At 48.9% G+C, this 24,489-nt stretch overlaps 1 protein-coding gene across 1 annotated transcript in view; it reads left to right on the forward strand.

The window, feature by feature from the left end:
* Nucleotides 1-24,489, forward strand: part of Zc3h3 (zinc finger CCCH-type containing 3) — an 88,509-nt gene that overhangs the window by 47,443 nt on the left and 16,577 nt on the right. The window contains exons 5-9 of the mRNA XM_055626421.1: nt 9,358-9,542; nt 15,287-15,329; nt 15,405-15,563; nt 15,653-15,722; nt 18,076-18,207. Coding sequence (XP_055482396.1) covers nt 9,358-9,542; nt 15,287-15,329; nt 15,405-15,563; nt 15,653-15,722; nt 18,076-18,207 — 589 coding nt within the window. The remainder of the gene's footprint in view (nt 1-9,357; nt 9,543-15,286; nt 15,330-15,404; nt 15,564-15,652; nt 15,723-18,075; nt 18,208-24,489) is intronic.

A 24,489-nucleotide genomic window follows, 5' to 3' on the forward strand; every position in this document is an offset into this window, starting at 1 on the left:
TTCCTCCAGAAACTTGGAAGTCACATCTGAGTCTATAATCCTTCTTGGTCTGAGTTTTATTTTATGTGGTGGCTCAGCACTCTTTTGTCTCCCAAAGGAAATAGGAAAGGAATTCCCTTAACTTGCCCAAGTACATGGGCATCAGCTTTCCTTCAGGCCCTTAAACAGTAGGGCTGTTTCTGACCTCTCAGTTTTTATCAGTGGATGAGTTGTGTATTGGAATTATTCCTTAACACATGTTCTTCCATGTGAACTTTAGGAATACTGCGTCCTGTTTGTACCCTTCCCCAACAACCATCCTCCTAAGCAACGCAATTGCATTTTCTTCTTAGTGTTCTGCTTCTTGCATAATCTGGAAGGCCCTTCCTTGCTGTGTGACTTTCCTGTTCTCAGTGCCATGGGGGTCGCCACTGTGCCTCCACATGTGGGCCAGATACACCTGCTGTGAAGTTCTGAGTTCTTCCTAATCCCTCCCCCCCCCCATATGTATTCTACCTGGCTTTTACTGCCATTTCGGAAGGATATTGATCCTCATATACATTTACCTGTTCAACCCTCTAACTAATGAGTGTTAGTGGTCAGCCTCATGGTCTTTCCCTGGTGTTGGTGTAGAGGCCACTTCTTAATGAGGCTCCCCTCATACAGGGAGCCAAGTGGACTCCCTGTACAGTGTTGGGGGGCTTTTCCCATGGCATGGTGGAAGAGTGTTGTTGTGGGTTTGCTTAAATAGTATGACCCATGGTACCTGAGGGCCTAGTCATGCCCCTCAGCAGCTGGCACATTGGTATTGAGTGGGTTCTGGGCTGACAGTGTGGGAAAACTGGTGCCTAGTTGTGGAGGACTGGGGGTAATGCCTGTGGTATATACCAGCCATTACCACGAAGGATAATTGTGTTGGCCACTGGGCCCCAGCCTCTTTACCCATGTTGCTGAACTCTGCACTCTGAGTAGAGCCATTAAGGCCTAGCAATACCTGTTTTTTTGCAGCTAACATACAAAACACCAATAGCTTCAGCTGAAATGGATTTTTAAAAGTGTCATTTTATGGAGAATTTTACTTTCCATCTTGTTGTTTATTAGGCTCTTAAAGGGAAAGCTTGTAATGTATCCATTGATCGAAATACCAATTGAATAGACGTGAGCACATAAAGTACATAAAATCGCCCAGCCCCTCGCAATAGGGCAGCAGCATTTGTAATAGAGGCAGTACAATTAACTTTACCCACCACTGCTGGGCTGGGCTGGCAAGGGGTGCCCCTGAAGTACTGTTGCTCATTAGTGTGTGTGTAAGAGAGGGTGGAGCAGGATCCCTCAAGGAGCAATACCCTGAAGAGTCCTTGGGTGTCAGAGCAGAGCTCTTCCTTGGAGTCCTGCTCATGGGTCAGCGTTGGACCCTAATTAGCCAATTCTGTCCCACCTCCTTCACCAATAGCCATCTACTTGCATTCTTACCAGGTAGTCTCACCTGCCCCAGGCTGAGCTCTTTTCTTTACTACAGTACACACAGTCAGCCTTCTCCATGTATATTCTTACCCTCACTGTGGCTCTCCAGGACTAGATTGCCCTTTTCCTTTGTACGTGGTGCCTGTATCCCAGGGATAATGAATCTTTTTAGTCACCCTCAACCTCATGCTTCTGCTCTGCTTATTTCGCCTGGCCCTGGTAGTCTTCTCCCTAGGACTGTCTTCATCTTGGGAACCTGAGATGCTGAGTTGTTTAGGTCATTGAGATAAGCCTACTGAGTGAGGCTTCTGTCTTCTCGAGCATTTCATGTGCTGCCCTGCCCAAGATGTGCAGGTACTGAAACCCTTAGGTAATACTAGCACCAGAGGAAAGGAGTGTTTCTACTGCTTGGTACCCACACACATGCTCGTGTACTTGCATACACAGGCACACATACTAGCTCACTCTCCTGAGCTGAATGGCTGGGGTGGGGCGGTCGGTTTCTGGTGGAAAGCCCTGCTAAGCAGTTTAGTGCCTGTCACGGCGGCTCCGCCTGACCTACTTGGGGATTCGCCGTGCAAGCTGCCTCTTCTGCTGACTGCGCACTCTCGATCGCTCAGCTCCAAGCTTCAAAAACCGTGCTCCATTTCCTGAAAAATGCTTCTCTGGTTGTTTTCTCTGCTCCCCAGCCAGCCTGCCCAACTCCTGTTCCATTACCACCAGCTTGGGTAGCCTGGCCCCACATGCTGCTGTTCTCTGGCCAGCAGTGTTGGGATCACCATTCTGCTCTTGTGTGATCTCTGACCCTCCATTGCTTCCTTGGTGCTCAGCCTTTGATGTACAGATAGGTACCTTGTTTGCCAGATCTCCCTGCACTGTGAAACGAGTCCTCCTTGTTCTGTCTCCTGCTATTCCTGTCTATAACTGACCAGAGCTTTCAGACACACCCAGGTCCCTACCCTTCTGAGAGATCCTGGGAGCCCCATACTCCACACCTCTGCTCCCATCTGGCATGTGTCCAATAGCACAGATTTCTAGAGTTGCCTACATTCCACACAGCACAGGCCTTGTCCCTTGGGAATCCTTGACAGACAAATGGCTAGATAGAACCCATATCTTTCTTATTCTGGGAGTGTCTCATCTTCACTGGGTATTGAGGACATAATGCCTGAGCTTAGACCCAGAAATAATCATGTCTTCGGGCAGAGGGACATTGTGTGCAAAGGCCCAGTACCAGGAGACACATTACTTTGTAGGTTCTACAACTTTCCAGGGTAGCTGAAATTCTAGACTAGACAGAAGGAGGGTTTGAACATGACCAGCAAGGACTCAAGAGCCCAGCCCTGTGAACCTCTTGTAATACATATAGAATTAAGAAATTGTAGGAACTTTATCAATTGCATAGTTTCAAACAAATGGTCAGGAAAGAGTGGATGAAGGGACCCTTAACCCCAAACCAGTAGAAACCAGGCTAGACTCTAGAGTATTGGAAGAAGACAAATGGGTGAGGCCTAGGGATGAAGGGAAGGTGGCAACACCTTCATTTCTTAGAGATCTGGGAGGCAGAACGTACTGGCGGTGGAGATGGACAGAGGAGAGGGCAGGAGGTAAGTATAAAAAGCAAGTGTAAACAAGTATTACTTGGACCTTGGCTGAGGTCTTTTGTTCATTTCTTGTTAGGGAGAAGTGTGTTCATGTGAGTGTGGGTACATGTATATGTTCAGGGGAGGGAGGGAGTGTGAGAGAGAGAGAGAGAGAGAAAGGAGAGAGAGAATGTATTCACACATGTACATACACATGGAGGCCAGAGGCCAACCTTGGGTGACATTCTTCAGGAGCCATCCACCTTGTTTTTTGAGACAAGCTTTGTCACTGGCCCAGAGCTCACCAAGTCAGCTAGGCTGGCTGGCCATTGAGCCCCTGGAATATGCATCCCTGGTACGGGGATTATAATTAGACACTCCTGTGCCTGACATTTTACGTGTGTGCTGGAGATTGAACTCTGCTCCTCATATTTTCATGTCAAGTGCTTTGCCGATGGAGGCATCTCCCCAGGCACCTGTTTGTCTTTAACAGGCAAGACTGGAGTGTGATGGATAGTAGCAAGAGCCAGAGCACAGCTGAGAGGGACAGGAGGGTTCTGGGTGGGGCTCTCACTGTCTTCACCTCAATTTACCTTTAAAAGTCAGATTTCTTCTATCTGTGCTGTCTGATATGCTGAAAGGAAATGAACTTCAGGTCCCATCCTAGACCCTCTGGACCTCTTCTCTGTAATGGCCATACCTCCTCGCCCCAGCTACTAGAGTAACTCTTCCCTCATCACTAGTCTTTGTAGAGACCCAGCTTTGATCTCAGTATCTGTTGTTCAAAAATACCATTGGACCTGGTATGTGTGGGTTTCCAAGTTTAGAATTACTTGGCTGTGGCTTGGGCCGCTGCATGCCACCTGACTGTGTGCTGCCCAGGGTCCTTGGCCTTTGCTGGATCTGTACTGGTCACAGTGGTCTCTAAGAGGGATATGTTCCATGTCCACGTCCCATGCATGAGGACATTACAGAGTCAAGAGGATGGTACCCAGAGTTTGGGTTGCAGAAGCCAGACTGCCTGCAGGACTATGTACAGAGGGGCAGTGGTTAGACAGAGCTGTCTGCCAGATGCCTGTCTACTAAGCTTTAGGCTGTGCTGGTCATAAGTGTTGGAGCATTCGGTTATGTCCAGACCCTATAAAGCTAGAGAATGACTAGGCTTAGCCACCTAAGTACCCCCAACCACATCACTGCCTCTCTGCCAGCCCAGACAGCTTCAGGCTTGGAAGTTTCCACTGCTCATAAGGAAGTGGACACTTTTTTCCCTCTTTCTTTCTTAAAAAAAAAAAGAAAAAAAGAAAAAAAAAAAGAAAGAAGGAAGGAAAAAAAGAACTACCTTTGAGGTGTGTGTCTTTCTCCCCATTATCACTGCTTTTCATTTAAAATGTTATCTCCCCCTGCCCCATCCTTTGTGCCCCCCCAAGGGTAAGAGGGGAGGCCCAGCCTCACCCTGGTGTAGTCAAGGTTATGGTGATAAATCCTGGGGCATTGTCACTTCTATTCGGAGTAAATTGGCTGGCCGCTTTCGGGCTGAAGGAAAGATAATTTGCTGTAGTATTTCAAATGGATTAGAAATGGATTTGAAGGGAAAGTTCATGCCTCCCATTACAAAGGCGAGAAAGAAGACTATCTTAAGGCACTGTTCCCTCCCTGGCCTTCATTATCCACGCTTAATACCTTTCCTATTTTCCAGCGTTAATGAAATTTCCTGGCGGCATGGGCCTGCCGGACGGATGGGAGAAGCCTTTAGATCTGCGGCTCCCGTTGCAGAAAAGGAATTACAGAGCCGTGCCGTGAGGGCAGGCGCTTGCAGGGTCCTTGGCCCTGCTATTATCTCATTAATTTTATCCCCTCTTCTCTGTACAGTTCGTTTCCAAAGGCTGTCCTCTCCATTAGGGTAACAATTTACTGGAGTGCTGTGACACCCATGGCAGTAAAAAGCTACAAGGCCCCACCTGGTGCCCTCTGCTGCGGCTTCCAAAGCCAGTGAGCTGGCAGGGGTGTGGGTGGATGGTTAGAGGAAAGGCCTTTGCCTTGACCTGGTTCAGCCCCAGGGTCCAGCCAGATCTTCTTGAGTTTTCATCCATATTAACACCCCAAATGTGGCTTTTTCCACACAAAGCTCCCAGGTTCATGGTTGAGCAAAACAGCAGGTAGCACTTGTCCCTATTCCCTGCAGGTCCTGTATCCACAGGCCTTTGCACACACAGTCTGGAATAGGAACAGAGGGGCTGCTGTTTTGCATCTTGTCCAAGTGGCTCCACAGATGGCCCACAGTAATTATCACCATCTACTGAGCAGGGTTTTTGTTTGTTCTGTTTCATTTTAAGGAAGAAAGAGAAAGGGACAAATGGATATTTTCTGATCATCCATAAGAATTTAAATATGTCAAGCCAGGTGTTATGGTGTATACCTGTAATCCCAGCACTCAAGAGGCTGAGGCAGGAATGTCTCTGGTTTGAAGTCATCTTGGCCTACATAGTGAGAGGGTGGGTGGGATTGGGAGGGAATGAGGAAGGGGGCTACAGCTGGGATACAAAGTAAATAAACTGTGATTAATATAAAAAATAATAATTAAAAAAGCAAACCAAAATAAAATAAACAGGTGGAGTAACTAAGACTGTCTTGGGGAAGAATTGTAACCACAGATGAGCCTTTCAGCTCTGAAGACCAATTATGAAAAAATGGCTTGTTCATCTTAGGATGAAAGCAGTGGGAACCAGGTCTGGGCTGAGTCATCCTAGCCCAGCAGGAGCCCCATGCTGGCTCCTGACTTGTGGTTCCTTGACACAGGCCGTTGACAGTCCCCAACTCAAGACTCTCTCAAGCATAAGGGAGGGGAAGTAGGTTTCTTTCTTGAAGAAGTAAGGAAACTCTACAGTTCTGCCTGGACCTGGCTAGGTCTATGGCTGCCTTACACTGTTTAAACCTATGGCTCTTTTCTGTAGCTACATCTAGGGAGAAATAGGTGGGAATCACATTCAGAGCTCTCTGTGCATTACACAGCCCCTGAAGATGTCTGTTGTACTGTTGTACTAAATAAGAGTGTGGGGATATACATACATACATACATACATATACATATATAATTATATATATATAATTGATTATTAGCCCTAAAATTATCACTATCACAAATAACAAGACATAGACACTTGTTAGATTTTATTTAACCCACTATCACAAATAACAAGACATAGACACTTGTTAGATTTATAATTGTGTCATTTACCTTGGGCCAGGTAGATGTTTCACTTACACTGTCTCAATATCCTCACCATCTATCTCCCAGTCCCCATCTAATGCCATCCACTCTAATTCTCATCAACTGGTCTACCTTTCATACATAATCCCTTGGTACTTGCTTCTATTCTTCATCTGGGCCTTTCCATGCCATTACTGGAGGAGGCCTTTCCCCTCGCCCACATGATTTTTTTTTTTTCCTCCACACTAACCCATTCTGGCACCCTTCTTCTACCATCCGTATATCCTGTGATTCTCGTGATTCTCCTGTCCTCAGAAGCCTGGGAACCTAGCCATGCCTACCCCATTCTGCCCTGCCCAGGTATAGACCATTTAATGAACCAATCAGGTATAATGTTTTAGGCAGGTTTACACAAACAAAGATGGGTGTATCCAGTGGGCAGTAACCAGATCTTGAGGGCCAGTAGTTAGCATTAGATCAGCCTCCAACAGATGCTTCTAGAGGGAGAGCATCAGATGTGTTCTCACAGGGCTGGGCCCCAGACTGTAGCTGAGCATGAGTGTGCTTGTCTTCTGAGCCTCATATTTCTGGTGGCTGTGTATTTGCTCATATTGTATTAGATGGTTATACGATGGATAGAGATGAAGTGCATGGGAGAAGTATTATGAAGAGAGAGCCTGGATGGACCCTAGTCAAGGGGCTCATCAGATCTTCTGATTAAGACCACAGCTGGCTTTTAGCTTCAGTTGTAGGGTGGCTAGAAGCTAGATGAGAGGTCACTGTACAGAATGGTACTCCATTTCTCCAGTTCCCAGTCTTCTCTTCCTCAGAATGCTACTCTAGCCCCAGGGTGGTGGATGCAGGAATATCTTCCCCATGAATAGTGAGGAGCCAGCCAACCTCAGTTTGAACCAACTCCAGCAGTCACTGTTCTAGTACCCGTTTATTTTCACTGAGGATTTGGGACTAGGTTGAACATCCTTTTGTGAAGTGGCCATAGCTCTGATGGAGAGGTTAGGACATACCACTGAGCCTCTAAGAATGACAGGTAGGATTGACAAGTAAGGGACTGGAATAGTAGAAGATCTCTCCTGGTTGGGCCTTTCCTCATACACAGTTAAAGCCAAGTGTACAAAGTCTGAGAGACTAGATCCTGGAGGTCTCAGTCTCATAGGCTGCCCCTCTCTAACCCAGATGGTACCCAGTAGAGGGCTGATGAAGTCTGTGATGGGTAGGGCAGTGAGAGGCCAGGCAGATGGATCACTGCAGCCTGGCTTCTTGGCAGGACTCTTTCCCTCCAAGATTGGTGTTTGTGAACTTGAATTTTAATTAAGAGAAACTGGGTTAAGTGCCTTCTGTGGCCTCCCCACCACTCTGTTTGTACTTACACCGCAGCTTTGGTCCCCTGACGTCTGACTCGCTTTGCTCACATTATCTCACTAATGAGCCCTCTGAGGCCACTGGCTGGCAAGAGTTATCCCAACCTGCAAGTGGAGAGACCGAGGCTCAAAGGGGGCTATGGTGCTGAATGTTAGAATGGTAGCTGAGCCTGAGTACATGACTGCCCCTCCTCTAGTGATTTTCTTTCTGGTTGGCTCCTCCTGGGTGGGCAGAGCAGGCTGTGGTGGGCAATATAGCAGGTGTCTTGGCAAGGCAAGCAAGCTAACCCTCTCTGGCTTTTACCTTATAGCTCAGCTCTGAGGATACCTGCTTGGCCCTAGTTTGCTAGAGAAGGTCTCTTACAGCTGTGAGATCCTCAAAGACTTCAGACCTTGCTTCCCTCAGGAGCTAGGTAGGCCACAGGCCATGGGAGACAGTTGGATTACCCTGTGAAAGGTTCCTACCCTGTACCAGGCTGGATAGGCTGCCCTTACCTTCCATTTTAGCTGTTCTCTGGGGGTGGGAACTGCTGTTAGGAAGGCCTGTGTGCTCAGCCTGATCTCTCTCTGGTGCCCGTTGCTCACACGTGCCACTAGAGGGCAGCGCATGCAGGCTGTGATCATGTGATAAGTAGTGTCTGATTTACATAAACAAGACACCACAAAAATGTATCTTGAAGATTGGCTGCATGCTGAACCCCCTGGCCTCACCTAGCTGCTAGAACACCAAGTTCCCTCCCTGGGGACAACCTGTTGGCATCACAGTTAGGCAGGGGCTGTCACATTCATGGAGAACAGAGGCCTTCTCTCTGAGTGATAACAACATCAAGGCCCTTCCTCAGCTTGCTTAGTGCTTGAGTGAGTTGCAAGGGGCTCTGGGGTGTCTGGTAGACCTGAGGTCTTTGAAGGAGCAATAATAGGATGGCCTCTGAGGTTCAAGACTGACCTAGCTCAGGTCTGTTCTCCAAGCTACCAATCCTACAGCTGCATTTTGAACAGCAATTTTTTTCTCTCCCCTTGCCCCTTATTTGTTTGAGACAGGGTTTCTCTGTGTAGCTCTGACTGTCTTGGAACTCACCCTGTAGACCATGCTGGCCTTGAACTCAGAGATTCATCTGCCTCTGCCTCCCAAGTGCTGGGTGTAAAGGCGTGCACCACCACTGCCTGGCTTGAACAGCAATTTCTGTCCTACATGGTGGTCCTGGTGGGCTTGTGAGACTGCCCTCATACATTCTCAGGAGAAGGACATGATAAGCAGTAGTCCCTCTTGATTCCTTGACATCTCTTGTGGGGCAGAGTCTGCATCAGCCTTGGCAGGAACCCAAGTGAGTGTCACATACTGGTGCCAAAGGCCAAGGCCCTGCACTGCTTTTCAAAATATAGGTGCCCAGAGAGCCCCAGGGAACATCCCCAGCACAGGGATACTCACCAGTGGCCAGGCTAAGAGACTGCCTCCACGGACAGCATGTGTTGGAAGAGGCCATTCCTCTGTGTGACCCTTCGGGGGCTCATGATTTTTTAGCCAGCTCGTATAATGCTGTGCCTTGGGATTCTTGTCAGAAGTCCTTGACTACTGGTACAGAAGTGTCTCTATGAGAGCGAAGCAGTCACAGGTCTCTTGGCAGCTGGACCAGAGACCCCAGCCACCTCAGCTCTAATACATCCCATACAGCAAGTACTTTTGACCAGCAAATCTATAGCTTGTTCTGGGCCACATCTGGTAAAGGGTTTATTTTCTCTGTAGGTCCATGATGCTGAACCGCCTTCGTCCGACTGTCAGTGGGACCGGAAAAGCCCCACCTGCTTCCCCTCGGTGGCGTAACAAAGGCTATCGCTGCATAGGAGGGGTTCTCTACAAAGTGTCTGCCAACAAGCTCTCCAAGACCTCCAGCCGGCCCAGTGATGGCAGTAGGGCCCCCCTCCGCACAGGTGAGTGGGATGCTGGAGAGTATGTGGGTGGGCACTGAATGTTAGTGTGCCTTGTTTTCTCTGGGCCTTGGTTCTACGCTGAAGCTGTCAGCTGTGGGCATAGCTGTGAAAGGGGGACAAGGCCAGGGTCCTGGAACTTAAGAGAGCTGAAGAGCAGATGCACTCAGAGAACTGCATAAGCACAGGGCTTTAGGAGCTATCCCTTATGAAACTAAAGGGGCAGCCAGAGCTGGGGCTGTGTTGGGAGGCCCTGAAACCCTAGTGTCTCCTGGGAGTCTGAGTGGCGCTTGCCTCTTGCTTGGCTGAGCAGCCCCAGATTTTCTGTGGGAGACCATGCAGGAGTGCCTGTGTTTTGCTTTTGGACAAAGGATGAACCAGGTATGGTAAACATGCCCGGGTGAGCGAACACCTGGGGCCACAGCACCCTTAATCACATTGGTGATGCCTCGCCAACTGTATCTGGAGGCAGGCACCACCGATGCTGCAAGCCCCTGTGGCCTGGGGACAGGCTGAGGAGAAGGAAATGCTTTGGATGTGCTTATTGTACAAATTAACTAGAAAAGTATTTTGGTTTCAGTCCAATTCTATCCTTTTCTTTGTCCATCAAAAAATAAGGCAAGATTATGGGCTGCTAAGGGACTGCAGAGGCCCAGCTGTACCCAGCAGCCCTACTCACTCACCAGAGGGGCTGAGAGGAAAAGAGATCAACTCGGGAGAAGTCAGTGCCTAGGGCAGCAGACACAGGAAACATCGCATTTGGGACAGCCAGCTTCTCTGTGTCCCTGCCAGGCTGTGCTCGGGAGCTGCTCTTCAGGCACGGAGCTTCCAGGTTTCTCTGGGCAAGACACACAGGGAACATGGCTCCTGAGATTTATTCCTTTGGGTGTGGGAGAGCCTAATAAATTCTTCTTGAGAACTGTGCTAGTAGCCTGGGCTCCTGCCTTGACTCTTACATGCCCTTGGGTCTCCACTTCCCCATCATTGCCCCCTGTGATCTCCTTGTGCCTGTGGTTTTGCTCTGTCTCATACTCCAGACTTTCTAAGCACCAAGGCTTGGGATTGGGACTGAACCTTGGGCTAGGAAATAAACTCTCTCATTTCCCTATAATGTCCACCATCACTATATAGTGACTGTCCCATGGTCCCATCTTCAGATACTAGGACTAGCCATCTTGTGCTGGGTCCTGCTTTGCACTGTCAGGCCGGATGGGCTTAGGGCATGGGGCTACACCAGCCACCTGAGCTTTTTTCATTGCTCATGTCTCAAGGAGGTGGAGATGAGAGGTGTAATTTCTGGAGGGCAGGTGGCAGTGTTGTATTTGGCCTTGCATAGTCAAATGTCCCTCACTTGGAGATGGTGGGTTCTAAGCTATGACGAGGGCTGGGCTGCTTCCCTGTGACTTTTCACTGGGAAGCTGTGTCTGCTCCTGTGTCCCAGGGCCAAGTGCTGAGTTCCATAGACTCTGCCTTCCTAACTCCCACACTCAGGGCTTTCACATCATTGTGCTGTGAACAGTTCCCCAGGCCTGGCCTTTTTGCCTCCTTTCTTTGTTGTAGACCCAACTAAGAAGGACTCTCTGTTCCCAAAGCTCTTGGAACCTTGTTCCCCAGTGCCCTAGTAGCTACTCAGAGCCTGCCTCCATTCAGCCAATTATCTAAGGGATCATGTGATGAGAACAGGTGGGAGTCCAAGGGACCTTTCTACCACTAATCTCTACTCCTGTTCCTGCTCTTGCCAAGGCCTCAACCTGCTGCCAGTCAGGACTGTCATTGTCCCTGACCTACGTGCCTAAGCCTTGGCACCACTCTGGGGCCTTTCTGGGGCTTAGCTTTTCCCTTCTTGGGATGGGATGAGAAGTATGTTGAGGAAGACAGCCTGGCAAAACTACACCCTTTCTTCTGAGCCAGGGGAGATGATCCATGAGCTGGATAGCACCTGCTGCCCGGATACCCCCCATCTGACCCCCACCCCACAGTGAAGAAGGTATATTGCTCCCAACTGTGCACTACCGCTGACTGGCCCACTTACAGTAGCCATAATTAAAGAAATAAATTTCCTTCCCTAGTGTCAGCAAACCCTTGACTTCAACAAGAAAGTACAACCCTTCACAGGAGGAATGGGGCGCTAACGCCTCTCCTGGCCACCCCTCCAGGCCCTTAAGGACTGAGTCAGCATTAGCCATGGCTTTGTGGTTTTCGTAAGTTCAGCTCACCCTCCTAGGTATACCTGCTATTCAAATGTCTCAGTTCCTGCACCCTTGCCTTGAAATTTGGCCTGGGACCTGTGTCCTTGGTTGGCTGGACCTGCTGAGGGCACAAAGAGCCTGTTAGTCCCTTCAGTGAGGAATAGAAGTCCAGTCTCAGACTACAGGGCTTGCCCTGGCTTCTTGAGGAACTCCAGGGTCCCCAGGTCAAAGAGAGGCAGGTGTGATCTGTATTTTCTGCTGCTGACTAGTACCTGCATGTTGCTGGGCAAGTGAGGTCTCTTTCTCTTTTCTTTGTTTTTTGAGATACGGTCCTTCTGTTAGGTAGATCTGGGGGTCCTGAAATTTACTATGTAGACCATGCTGGCCTCACAGAGATCTACCTGTCCCTGCCTCCTGAGCACTGGGACTAAAGGTGTGCACCACCCTCTGCAGCTAATTATTTGTGCCCTGCCTTCCCTCCCTGGGTGCTAGAAGATCACATAGAGGGGCATGCAAGGAAGTCTTGTCAGCTGCACTCCAGGGGTGCAGAGCTGCCAGCTCATGGAGAATCTATTAATTGCTTTTCCTCACTGGTACTTCCTCTGCCATTTTGGTTTTCTTTTCAGGACTGTAGCTCTAGATGTCTGAATGTGCCCTGCCTGGACCTGGCAGGTTTTCATCTAAGTAGACCTGGGCTTTAGGAGGACCTTGCTCTAACCTCCTGGGAGCAGCCAGTCATCTCTCCAGTGGAACTGGGGACAGATACCTGAGCTTGACCCCTTGTTTGCCTGTGGGCTCTGCCAGAGCGATAGCCAAGTGCTGAGAGTCTTTGACCTCTTGGAAAGATGAGCTCCCTTTGAGGACCAGGGAACAGGCAGGGCACTACACAAGGGTAGAACTGGCGGGAGGCAGTACTTATTTTGGGAAGCTCCAGGAAGTGAAGGTGCTCCAGAGTGCACAGCAGAAGCAGCACCTTGTGCTCCCAGGTCAGGGCTGTGCCGTTGAGCTCTTTGCACCTTTGGTTGCTTCTTTTCAAGCCAGCTACTTTATGTGCATTTTTAACACTGCAAAGCATTTGGAAAGGTGCCTCCCATCCTTGTCAAAACTCCCACCGTGAGCCCCATGCTGATGTGTTTTTAAAAGCAGAAAGTGGAAAGATGAGAAAGCTACTCCCTACCAGGTCCTGACAGGTGGCACGTGATGCCCGCGTGTCCCTGGCTGGGAGCAGATGGTGCTAGTGTCACCAGCAGGCTGGGTGACAGCCCGAGAACCAGTGCTCATTGACAGACTATCACATTGCACGTCATTGGTTACGAAGACTGGCAGGTGTGAGTGTGTGTCTGTGCCACCTGGACAGCACTCCACTGCCACCCTAAGGACAGGTGTCCTCCACTGGAGATAGAGGCCACCCTAAATTCTTTGCTTCTCCACGCTCTGAAAGCCTTGCCACCCTTCCTTTCCCCTTGTTGCTTCCTGCTCGGACCCTGCAGTCTTTCTTGTGCCCTCAACTCCCTGTCTCCCTCTTGAGGTCCTCGTCTATGCCCTAACTGCCTGAGCCTATATAGTTATGCAATAGAGCCTCTGCTTCCCACTGGGACCCTGTGGATGCCCTTTAAAAACTCAAGGGCACTGAGGTTAAGTGTGGAACAGCCTCTTGCCAGAGAGTCCTACAGAACTCCAGGAGGGTAATGTCCAGCCTCACAGCTAGCTCATTTAGCAGATACCTCAGGTACTTCCAAGCAGCAGACAGGATTTTTCCTAGCAGGCTTGGTCTTATCTTGGACCCAAAGTACCTAAGGTACAATATACCACCCACCCCTGCCTAGGGAGGACGTTAGAAGTGTGTGGGGAACACTGGGAACCAAGTAGCTTACAAGGTGCCCAGGGGAGATGGTCTGAGTTTTCATCTAATGAGCTGTGAAGGGCTACAGTGGGTCTGGGGTAGAGTGAGGGATGCTGCTCTGGAGCAGATCACAAGTGTTCTGATGGAGGAGCAGGGCCTGGTTACGTGGGTTCAGGCACTTTAGAACATCCCCTTTTAAAACCTAGATGGCTTTGTCATCGCCTCAGGTCCTCAGAATTTCTGAGTGATGTCACTTGTGCCTCTTAGTGCTGTATTCATTTCAGCAGCTGCTCTGTAGGAAATTGGATCTGGTCTGGGAATGGTCATGTGCGTATTTGAGGAACCAGGGGAAGCCATCCTGAGCAGGTCCTGCCCTGCCTGCCCTGTGATCCTGGGGTTGGTCTGTGTCTTTAAAAGGCAGGCAAAGCTGTGGTGAGCCCGGGTTTCCCCCCACATAGCTACTTTGAAGTTCTCAGGGATCCCGTTCCCATCCCATTGTCTTCTTCATGCCACATGGTCACCTTAGAAAGGCTAATTGGGTCTTGATGTTTGGGAGTTTGAAGGCTATAAAAGGGAGGCTTCCAACTTTTAAGTAACACACTCCAATTGAACCCAGACACCTTTCCAGTGTACAGAGAGCTGCAGGTCAAATTTCTAGCAGTACCAACACAATTCTTCCTTCCCTCTCCTTTTCCCCTCTTCTCCTTCCTCTCCCTCTTTTTCCCTTACCCCTTCCCTTCTTTTCCTCTTTCTCTTCTCCCTGTTCCCTTCTTTTTCTCATCTTATCCTTCCCCTCTTCCTCCCCTTCCTTCCATCCTTCCTCTTTTGCTCCCCTCTTCCCTTCCTTCTTCCTCTCCTTCACCCTTCCCCTTCTTCCCTTCCTCTTTCTTATTTGCCATGTCTTCCCCTTTTCCCCATCCTTCTCTTTCCCTCCTCTCCTTCTTTCCTCCCTCTCTCTTCCTTCTTTCTCTCCTAACCTCCCCTTCCCCTCCTCCTTTCTTTCTCACCTCTCCTCTCTTTCTCTCCCTTCCTTCCTTCCTCCCTCCCTCCCTCCCTCCTCCCTCCCTTCCTTCCTTCTTTCCTTCCGTCCTTTCTTCCTTCCTTCCCATCAATCCCATCAATTCTTTAAACTATTTTTCTCCTATACAGCCAGGCCCATATTTTCTACCATGGCATAAGCAGCCCTTCTGTTTTCTCCCTAGGCTCTACAAAGTGAGATGCCATTAGCCTTTGCCATTTGCATGATGGTCTCCTTGGTAGCCAGGCCAAGGATGAATCTTAGAAACATGTCCATGGGCCAGTCGCAACCTCTTCCCAAGAACCTGCCCCATGAGCCCCATGGGCACTGAGAGGGAGTAGGAAGCTGGGAAGCTAGTAGGGAACCAGTAAGCACCAAGTTGATCTTAGGGAGCCTAGCTGCTTGGAGACATCAGGGTCTGGCAGGCTGTTCTAGTCCTTGTGTCTGGCATGCTGGATCCAAGGCTGCCCACCCTTGACATAACTCATGCACAGGGCCCAGCAGGGCCCCATTCTTGATGCTGTGTCCCCAGAGGGAAGGGCTCCTAGGAGCATCTATGCTTGAGCTAAGTGCTGGGAGGCTCAAGGGGGCTTGCCAAGATGGGTTGGCAGGAAGAAGGTGTGAGCTAGTCAGGCAAGGATAGATAAGGGTTACAGTTGGGCTGTGGCCTGATGTAACCTGTTCCTTTCCCCCATAGGACGACTGGACCCATCCACCAGCAGTAGTCGTTCCTTGGCCAGGTGCGTCCCTTGAGGCTGGGAAGGTAGGGGCTTCCCTGCTCACTCATGGGCTCACAAACCTCTCCCTGTGTATAGCCGGGCTGTCCAGCGAAGCCTGGCTATCATCCGACAGGCAAAGCAGAAGAAAGAGAAGAAGAGAGAGTACTGCATGTATTACAACCGCTTTGGCAAGTGTAACCGTGGTGAACGCTGCCCTTACATCCATGACCCTGAGAAGGTGGCCGTGTGCACCAGGTGCCCTGCCCTGCCTTACTTACAACTTGGGGGGGTTGTGACAGAACCTGGCACCAGCCCTCCCCAAACCTTCCTATCCCATGCTGCAGATTTGTCCGAGGCACATGCAAGAAGACAGATGGGTCCTGCCCTTTCTCTCACCATGTATCCAAGGAAAAGGTGAGTGTTGAGTGGTCAGCGGGCCCTCTCTTCCGGACATTCCTGGGTACCACCCAGCCTCCAGGCAGACTGTACTGTGTAGTTTTCCTTGGTCTTGAGTTAGTAGCTCCTGCCTCCAGTGTCGACAGGCTCAGGTACTCCTCCAGATCTCCCCTTCACTCCCATGTCCTGGCTGTTTTGTGCTGCTCCTTCCTCCAGCTGGAAGCAGCACCAGACCTGGGGTCCCAGCATACCATATACAGAGTCTCCTTTCTCCCGTTACCATTATCCCAGGTCCTACAATAATGTCAAGCTCCTTCTCACCTTCACTGCAGGTACAGGGGAGGTAAACCTGATAGATGCTCCTAGAGCATAGGGCCATGGTCTCATCTGCCTCATGTCCCAGTTCTGCCATGGATGGAGGAGTAGTCAAAAGAGTCATGGCAGCACAGGCAAGATTGCAATGACCAGGTGTGTCTCAGCCTGGAAGGCCTGAGAGCACTGCCGTCAGGGGGTGGTCTGGGGGCCACAGACCACTTGACCTTACTTATACCCACTGACCTCTGAAAAGATGCCGTGAGTGTGAGGAAGGGCCTGGGGCCCGGGCCGCAGTGCAGAGGAGGCGGGTGGGTGAGGTCTGCTGCTGCTCCGACAGCTTTTCCCCTTGAGAAGCTTGGAGAGAATCAGCATTTTTCTCCCTAATCGAGCTTCGAAACTCTGTCGTGAGCAATTTGGAAATTCACGTCGAGTTTCAGGTTCATTAAGCGCCAGCTCCAAAGCCCGTGCGCACTCCAAGCTGTCTAATGTGTGGGCCGCACCAGCGCCCTGAATTAATGTTATTGTTATTTGTGTGGACGTGGCGGGGTGCAAACAAGGTTAATTGAAATGAGAATGCAGTTTCCTCTTGGTAACGGCCCCGCTCTGACAGCCAGGAGGAGCTCTGTTTGGTGCAAGAGTTGGCTTTATTATCCCTTTTTATTAGAGCTAATTTGGGCTCTATATCAAAAACCACATTAAGGGAATTGTCTACAGCTTCTCCACCGCCAGCCCAAACGGGGCCCCCCAGCCCCTCTCCCCTCCATGGCTGCAGTTAAAAGACAATTAAAAATAAACTCTTGCTCAGTAAATCACCCTTTGTTTCTTCGATTTCCCCTCCTCTCTCTACTCCAGGGCTGCTGCCCTGGCCTCTTCCTCCCTGGCCTTCCATAGGTTCCTGCATTACCCTCTCCCACCTTGCTCCAGAAAAGTGACTTTTGAAAGCCCATGGGATCCTTGGGACAGGAAAGTACTCCTCAGACCCACTGCTAGTCCAAGTGTGGGACATCTGTCAACAGGCTGAGATGTGCAGTGTGAGATAGGAGTGACTGCCTGGGGCTGAGGAGGATGTGCTGGGCCACCATAGTGGCAATGCCTCTTCTCCAAACAGTCCAGGAAGGACTGGTGGCAGCCCCACAAGAAGAGAAGGAACAAAGGTCAGAGGTAGCCTCTTCCCGGGGTGCTCTCAAACCTGGTCTGTGTAGGTTTTGCCCATTTGGTGGTTGTCCTTCCCTCTCTAGGCCCATATGGTGGTAACAAGTAGGAACTGTAGCCAACAGTCGACAGGGCCCATGGGTCTCTCTGTTGAGAAAGGAATAGGTATATCTAGCTCCTGGGCTGAGTTACTTGCCCAGGCCTGTCCACACACAGCTGCCAGGGTACGTCCAGACTGCCTGCTCCAGGACCCAACCTACTATCAGGCCAGGTTTTAGTACTACCATGTGGCCAGTGCCTGGCCTGGTTCACTGGGTGTCCAACTCCAAGACTGCCCCACATAGATAGTAGACCCATGTCCCAGGGCTCCCAGGATACATCAGGCCATGTTTACTGTGTTCACATGGAGAGAATAGCACACCTAGGGAAAAGCCACTGCTGCAGACCGCTTACTTCCATGTCTTCATTTGGGCAGAGTTACAACAGATAAGGAAAGTGGGGTTCTGATGGGAAGGTGGCTCCCAGGCCCCCTGCTGCTGCTGGCTGGCCTGTGTGTTCATTTCTTGTGGAGTTTTTGCTTTTTCCCCTGGAATTTCACTGTGAAGCCCAGGCTAGCCTAGAATTTACTATGTAAACCAAGCTAGCCTGGAACTCATAGAGATTCACCTTTCTCTGCCTCGCAAGTGTTGTGATTAAAGATGTGCCATTACACCCAGTTCTGTGTTCATTTCTCCCACAGGAGGGCCATGCTGATGGTCTCCAGGCAGGATCTGGGTGGCTGTTGTCCAGCTGTGGGGCCCTCTCAAGGGCCTGCAAGTCCTGGTATTTTTTTGCCTGTACAGTAGGTATAGTGCAAGGGCATTAGCCTTCGGGTCCTCACCCGTCTCTCCTCTCCTCCCCACAGATGCCGGTGTGCTCCTACTTCCTGAAGGGGATCTGCAGCAACAGCAACTGCCCCTACAGCCACGTGTATGTGTCCCGCAAGGCTGAAGTCTGCAGCGACTTCCTTAAAGGCTATTGCCCGCTGGGTGCAAAGGTGAGGGGGCTGCAGGTGGGCGTAGGACAGATTGCTGTACAGTCTTCAGTACTTACTACACTGGCTTCTGTCGCCTTACACAGCTTGGAGGCGGTAACTATAATTCCAACCAGCTCACAGATGACTCAGAGCTATAGCAACTTGCCCAGGGTCCCACAAGGCCAGGTAGCATCCCAGGTCCTCATGCAGGGGCATCCAGGGTTTTATAGTAGAGCCCACCCTAATTATGGAAGGGACGTAGTGGCTGAGACAGCAAAACATAAGGAGACTGCTGGTGATTATGGCCAGTGGTGACTGAAAGAGATGTTAGAGGTTGGAAACTCTACAGGACTGAAGTGGCTGTGTGGCTGCCTGCTTTCCTGGCGTGTTGGGTACATGCATATAAATGTGTGTATATCTACACATACATACATATATGCATTATATATATATAATATATAATATATATATATATATATATATATATATATTATATATTATATATAACACACACATACCATCTCACCTCTGGTAGAGGGCAGCTGGTAAGGGTGAGTTAGGGCTAGATCCCATTGCCCATTGGAGGTACCCAATGCCAAGTTAAGGGTTAGGAAATGGGCAGGAGGGCTGCTACAATATCCCTGGGTAACTGGCATGCTGTCTCCTTCTAGATGTCCCAGATTACTTACTTGACTGCCCAGGCAGCTCAGTCCTACTTGTTTTCCCTTATGGGAAACTCCCCATAGCTACGCCAGCATGCTCTTACCAACTGCACAGCTACAGGAGCCCTAGGGGCCCAGCCCTCTTCTCCAAGCTTCTCATACCTGAGCTCATACTGGGGCTCTGAGATGCCTAAGATGGGCCTGAGCATGGCTAGGAACTCTTGAAGAGGGTCCCTGGTATCCTAAAGTAGAGCCATGACACATAACTCATTTCCACATAACTGTAGAAAGCCCCTTTGCTATCTTTCCTGTGTGTGGGTCCCACCCTCATTCCCAGCCTTGCCAGTGAAGTGAAACCAGGGCCAACAGGCAGTGTGGGCTATGTGAGTGCAAGACCAGCCCCTATCCCACTAACTCTTAAGGCCCATGTGACAGGCTCGCCCTCTCTTATGAGCTTCAAATCACAGAGGCACCAGAAGTAGTGTGTGAGCCCTATCCTACCTGGGCATAGCCCTCTAAAGTTGCTTGAGCTCTTTGGTGCTTTCTGTCTTCTATGCTGTGGCTGAGACTCCCTTTCAGGGAGGACACAAGCAGTGACTTCCCTAAGCCCAGTGATGCTTCTGTATTGCTACTGACAGGAGTGTGAGTGTGACAGGAGCTGTCAGGTCACCTTGAAGGGCACCATTCCCTGGCAAGGAAGCCCTTCCGGGAGGTGGGGACTGACAGGCTCTGGCAGGGGCACTATTAGGTGCTGGCCCAGGTGAGAGGCAGGACCCCATGGAGGCTGCAGCTGATTATTGTAAAATATTCCAATTTAAATGAAGATATCAGAGCGATATTTAAGTCCTGCTTCTATTAGTGGAAGTGCTTACTGCGTCCCTTTCTGCGTGTCAGCGCTGCGTCCCTGCTGCATGATGGATAGCAGCTTGTAATTATATATGGGGGAAAGCGCTGAGCAGGCCAGATCCAGCGGGAGGGGAGGCAGCAGTCTGGGCCTGTGAGGGTTAATTTTATTCTCTAAATAATATAAAAAGTGCTGAGTCGTCACCTTGCGCCTGAAGTAGAAGTCCTCAAATGGGCCCTAGAGAGTTTATAATATTCCACTGAATCAAGTGAAACTGTTAACCTTGCTTCATAAAGCCAAGGCTTGTTAAAGAGGCGCGTTCCCTTTCCTTTTGAATAATTTAGGCTGGGAGTGAGCTTCTGCTCCTTCCCTTTCTGGGGGCCACAGGGCTGCTCCAGGTCTTACCACTCAAAGGGTGGCCTCTGCCAGCTGGCAGGCAAACTCTCCCGGACTTGAGGACAGACTGGTAACTGCAGGCTGGTGACTGTTTTGTAGCCTGCCTCTCACTGTCATGGTCAGGCTCGAACTATAGTAGAAAGTGGCGAGTGTGGCACTGTGTCACTTCCTCTCATTTGTGGTTGTGACCTAGGGCACACTTTGATCACTTGATGGATGTCATACCAGCTTTGCCTCACCATGTATCTCCTTGGGTTGTGAGAATTCTGTGTGCACATGCCCCAGGGCACATAGCTAGTGAACCTGTTCTCTACATATGCTTACGTGTGCTTTTGGGGTAGGTGTGTGCATGTGCCTTTGGGCACCATCCTTTAATTTGTATGTATGTACATGTGTATGTGGAGAGAGAGGAAGAAGGAGGAGAGAGAGAGAAAAAGTGTGTGTATGTGTGTGCACGCACACACACTTGCCTGCATGGGCATGTATCCCAGCTTCTTTCACCTCCCTGCCGAACCTGCTGCTCGGCTTCCCATTCTCTGGTCTCCAGTCAGGGCCTCCTGTTCTGTCATCCCCTGCATGCGCTCAGGCCCGTATAGGACTCCTGACAGATTTAGGTTTTGGCTCTCTGAACTAATTCGTTCCCTAACCCTCTTGGCTACTGAAGCACCGAGTCCTCCTATAGCATCTTTGGTTTTCCTGCCCATTGCCACATATTATCTCTGCCTTGGGAAAGGGCATCCTTCAGTCAACCCAAATCCTTATTTTTAAGTGCGGCCAGCCCTTCCATTTCCCCCAGAATTTGCATGCTGGGTCTGTTGAAGAGCCTATCCTCATTCATGATCATAAAGAGCTCCCGTGTTTGGCACTGCTGACTCAGCTAGCTGTGGTGAGGTGGTGTGGGTAAGGGGTCAGATCCCATTCCAGCTTGCCCTGCCACTTGCATCCATGACCCCGTATAGGTCATGACCACTAGGGATATTTCCTTTTCTAGAGATGAGGGCTCTGCCTCCCACATGGGTCTGTGATGGTGAAAAGTGCCATTCGATAAGTGATTGTCTCTATGCAGCCTGCCTTGTACTCTGTGGTCTTGATGTTGATTTGCTTACTGTGTGAGGCCTCTGCTCGATGTGTCTTCATGTAGTAAGCATATTTCTCAAATGACATTTTACCTGTCTTCCTTTTCCTCAGAATGTGGAGGCCTTAGAGGAAATAACGGCTTCATTGAGATAGAACTCATAAAGCATGCAGTTCACCTGTTTTAGTGTCATGACCTTTGGTATATTGTTTTTGTTTTTTGTTTGTTTCTTTTCAGTGCTTGGGATTGAACCTAGGGCTTTGTGTGCACTAGGCAAACACCCCATCATAGAAATAAGCCCTTATCATTCACAGGTTGTTTCGTTCTTTAATTATGGCATGAAATGAAAACGAAAAATTGTGATACAGAGCTGGGATGTAACTCCATGGTAAAGCACCTGCCTAGCATTAGGAAGGCCCTGAATGCGAATCCCAGAACCCCAGTCAGATCTGTAGTGTAACATCCAGCAGTGCTCAATGTTTCATCTGTTCTTTAGGCAACAACTCTGTCATTAATTAACTCAATTTACAATATTGAGCCAGGGCACACTCCAAGAATCCTGGCACTTGGGATGCACAGGTAGGAAGATCAATACAAGTTTATGAACAGTCTGGTCTACATACTGAGTTCTAAGCCAGCCAGGGTCACACAGCAAGACCACATCTCAAAAGTAGATGAATATTCATAGTATTCTGCATTCACCACCACTGTGAAATATTTTCAAAACTTTTCAGGACCCCAAATTAAGATACTATAAATATGGTAAGCAGGAACTGTCTTTCTTCCATATCCCCAACTCCTTCCTGTCAGCCTTGTCTAGGCATTTCACATGATAAAATCAGGCCTGTGTCTGGCATCTAGGTTCTTTTTCTCAGCATAGTGTTTTGAGGGTTCATGTTGTAACACGTATAAGAACGTCATTCTTTTTTATGGCCAAGTAATATTCCATCGCATGCATGCAGGCATTCTATTCATCCCTGCATGTCTGTAAATAGATGTGGGTTAGTGCCACCCTTTGGCTGCTGTGAATGATGCTATCATGAACACTAGCATACAAGTATCTGCTTTTACTTCCTTGCTGGATCATGTGTCAATCCTATATTTGTCTTTTTGTAGACCTGCCAAACTGTGTTCCATGCTGACTGGACGACTTCACATTTCTATAAACAGGGCATTCTCCCCACTGCATGCTGAGCATTCATTTGTTAATGCTGATAATTTTCTATGGGTTCCTTATGATTTTTGAAACAAAGTCATCTGAAGACAGACAAAATGTTACTGCTCCCATTGCACTCTGTAGGCTTTTTGTTTCTTTTCCTTGTCTAGTTCTGACTGGAAAGTCAATTCTGTGTTGAGTAAAAGTGGGCATCCCTCCCCTTGTTTTCTGCCACTGAGCATGCTGCAAGCCTTGGGGTGTTGATGAACTGTGAAGTTGTGGTCTCAAGGTAATGATGACCTAATGGAGAAGTTTAGAAATATGTCCTTTCCAGTTATGAAAGAAAGTTTGAGAAAAATTACTGCTAATTCTTTGTTAAATGATATAGTAGAACTCACCAATGGAGCCGACAGTCTGAGGTCCTAGGCTTTTTCTGGGTAGGTGTTTTTACACAGTTTTTAGTGTGAGAGTCAGTGTCAGTAGAAAGTGTTTATAGAAATTAATAGTTTTATCTAGGTTGTCAAATGTGTGTGTAGTCTTAGTTACATTGTTCATTTATGTATTTAGGTTTATTATGTATTTTATGCTGGATTTTTTGTTTGGGACAAAAATCTCACTATATGGCCAAGACTGAACTCCAATTTTGCATCTCTTTGTTTCCCAGTGTGTCTGTCCCAGCTGTGCTTCAAAACATATTGAACCACAAATGCCAGTTGTATTATATGTATATGTGTGTTACTTACATGGCTAAGTTTATACCATCAAGCTCCTTTACCCACTGAATTGTCTTGCTGGTCCTAAAACTGTTTTTTGAGTTCTGTATTGTATCCTTTCTGAGTTTTTGTCTAGCTTTCTCTCTCTTTTCTTTTTTTTTGAAACAGGGTTTCATTTAGCCCAACCTGACTAGTTAAGGATGATCTTGAACATTTGTTCTTCCTGCCCTTATATCCAAAGAGTTGGGATTACAGATGTGTGTTGCCCTGCCTGGGTTATGTGGCATGGGGGACCAAAACTTCAGGCTTCATGCATAGTAAGCAAGCATTCTGCCAGTTGAACTATAGCCTTACCCCCTAGGTATCTAGTTTTAATGAGTCGGTTTATTTCTCCTTCATGTCAGTGAGGGGTTTTTTTTTTTGGGGGGGGGGTATTTGTGTGGTTGTTGTGATACACATATGCATGTACATGTGTATTCTGGCATCTGTGCACATGTGTGTGTTGTGTGCAGAGGCCACAGGTTGACATAAAGTCTTCCTTAGTTGCTCTTCCCCTTCATTTTTGAGAAAGGATGTCTTAGAGCTTCTATTGCTATTGTTTTTGTTTTGTTTTTTGTTTTTTTTTTCCATGACAGGGTTTCTCTGTGTAGCTTTGGCTGTCTTGGACTGGCTTTGGAGACCAGGCTGGCCTCAAACTCACAGAGATCTGCCTGCCTCTGCCTCTCCAAGTGCTGGGATTACAGGCATGCTACACTGCTCCCGTCTAATGGCAATTTTAAAAAGGAAAACATTTAATTGGAACTGGCTTACAAGTTTAGAGGTTTAGTCCATTATTGTTATGGCAGGAAGCATAGTGGAATGCAGGCCACCGTGCTGCTAGAGAAGTAGCTGAGAGTTCTACACCTTGATTCACAGGCAGCATGAAGGCCACACTGGGCCTGACCTGAGCATCCGAAGACCTCAAAACCCACCCACAGTGACATACTTCCTTCAACAAAATCATACCTATTCCAACAAGGCCACACCTCCTAATAATGCCACTCCCTATGAGCCTGTGGGGACCATTTTCTTTGAAACCACCACAAAGGACTTTTCACTGAAACTGGAGCTCACCATTTGCCCACATAGGTAAGCCCTGGAGATCATCCTGTTTCTTCTTCCCTACCATTGAGATTACAGGTTCCGTGTTATGCCCACCTCTTTATGCAAGCTCTGGGGACCAATCTTAGGTTCCTTATGCTTTTACAGTAAGCGCTTTACCAGATGAGCCATCTCTATAGCTCCCTCATAGCTCTTTTGTAGGGCTTGAGAGATGGCTCAGCAGCTAAGAACCTTGCTGCTCTTTCAGAGGACCTGAGTTTGGTTCCCAGCACCCACATGTTGACTCATGATCATCTGTAACTTTAGTTCTAGTGGATCTGATGCTGTCTTTTGATCTCTACAGGCACTAGGCATAG

This window comes from Psammomys obesus, unplaced genomic scaffold (genome assembly GCF_907164565.1).
Source record: "Psammomys obesus unplaced genomic scaffold, mPsaObe1.curated_primary_1811, whole genome shotgun sequence".
Classification (NCBI taxonomy): Eukaryota; Metazoa; Chordata; class Mammalia; order Rodentia; family Muridae; genus Psammomys; species Psammomys obesus.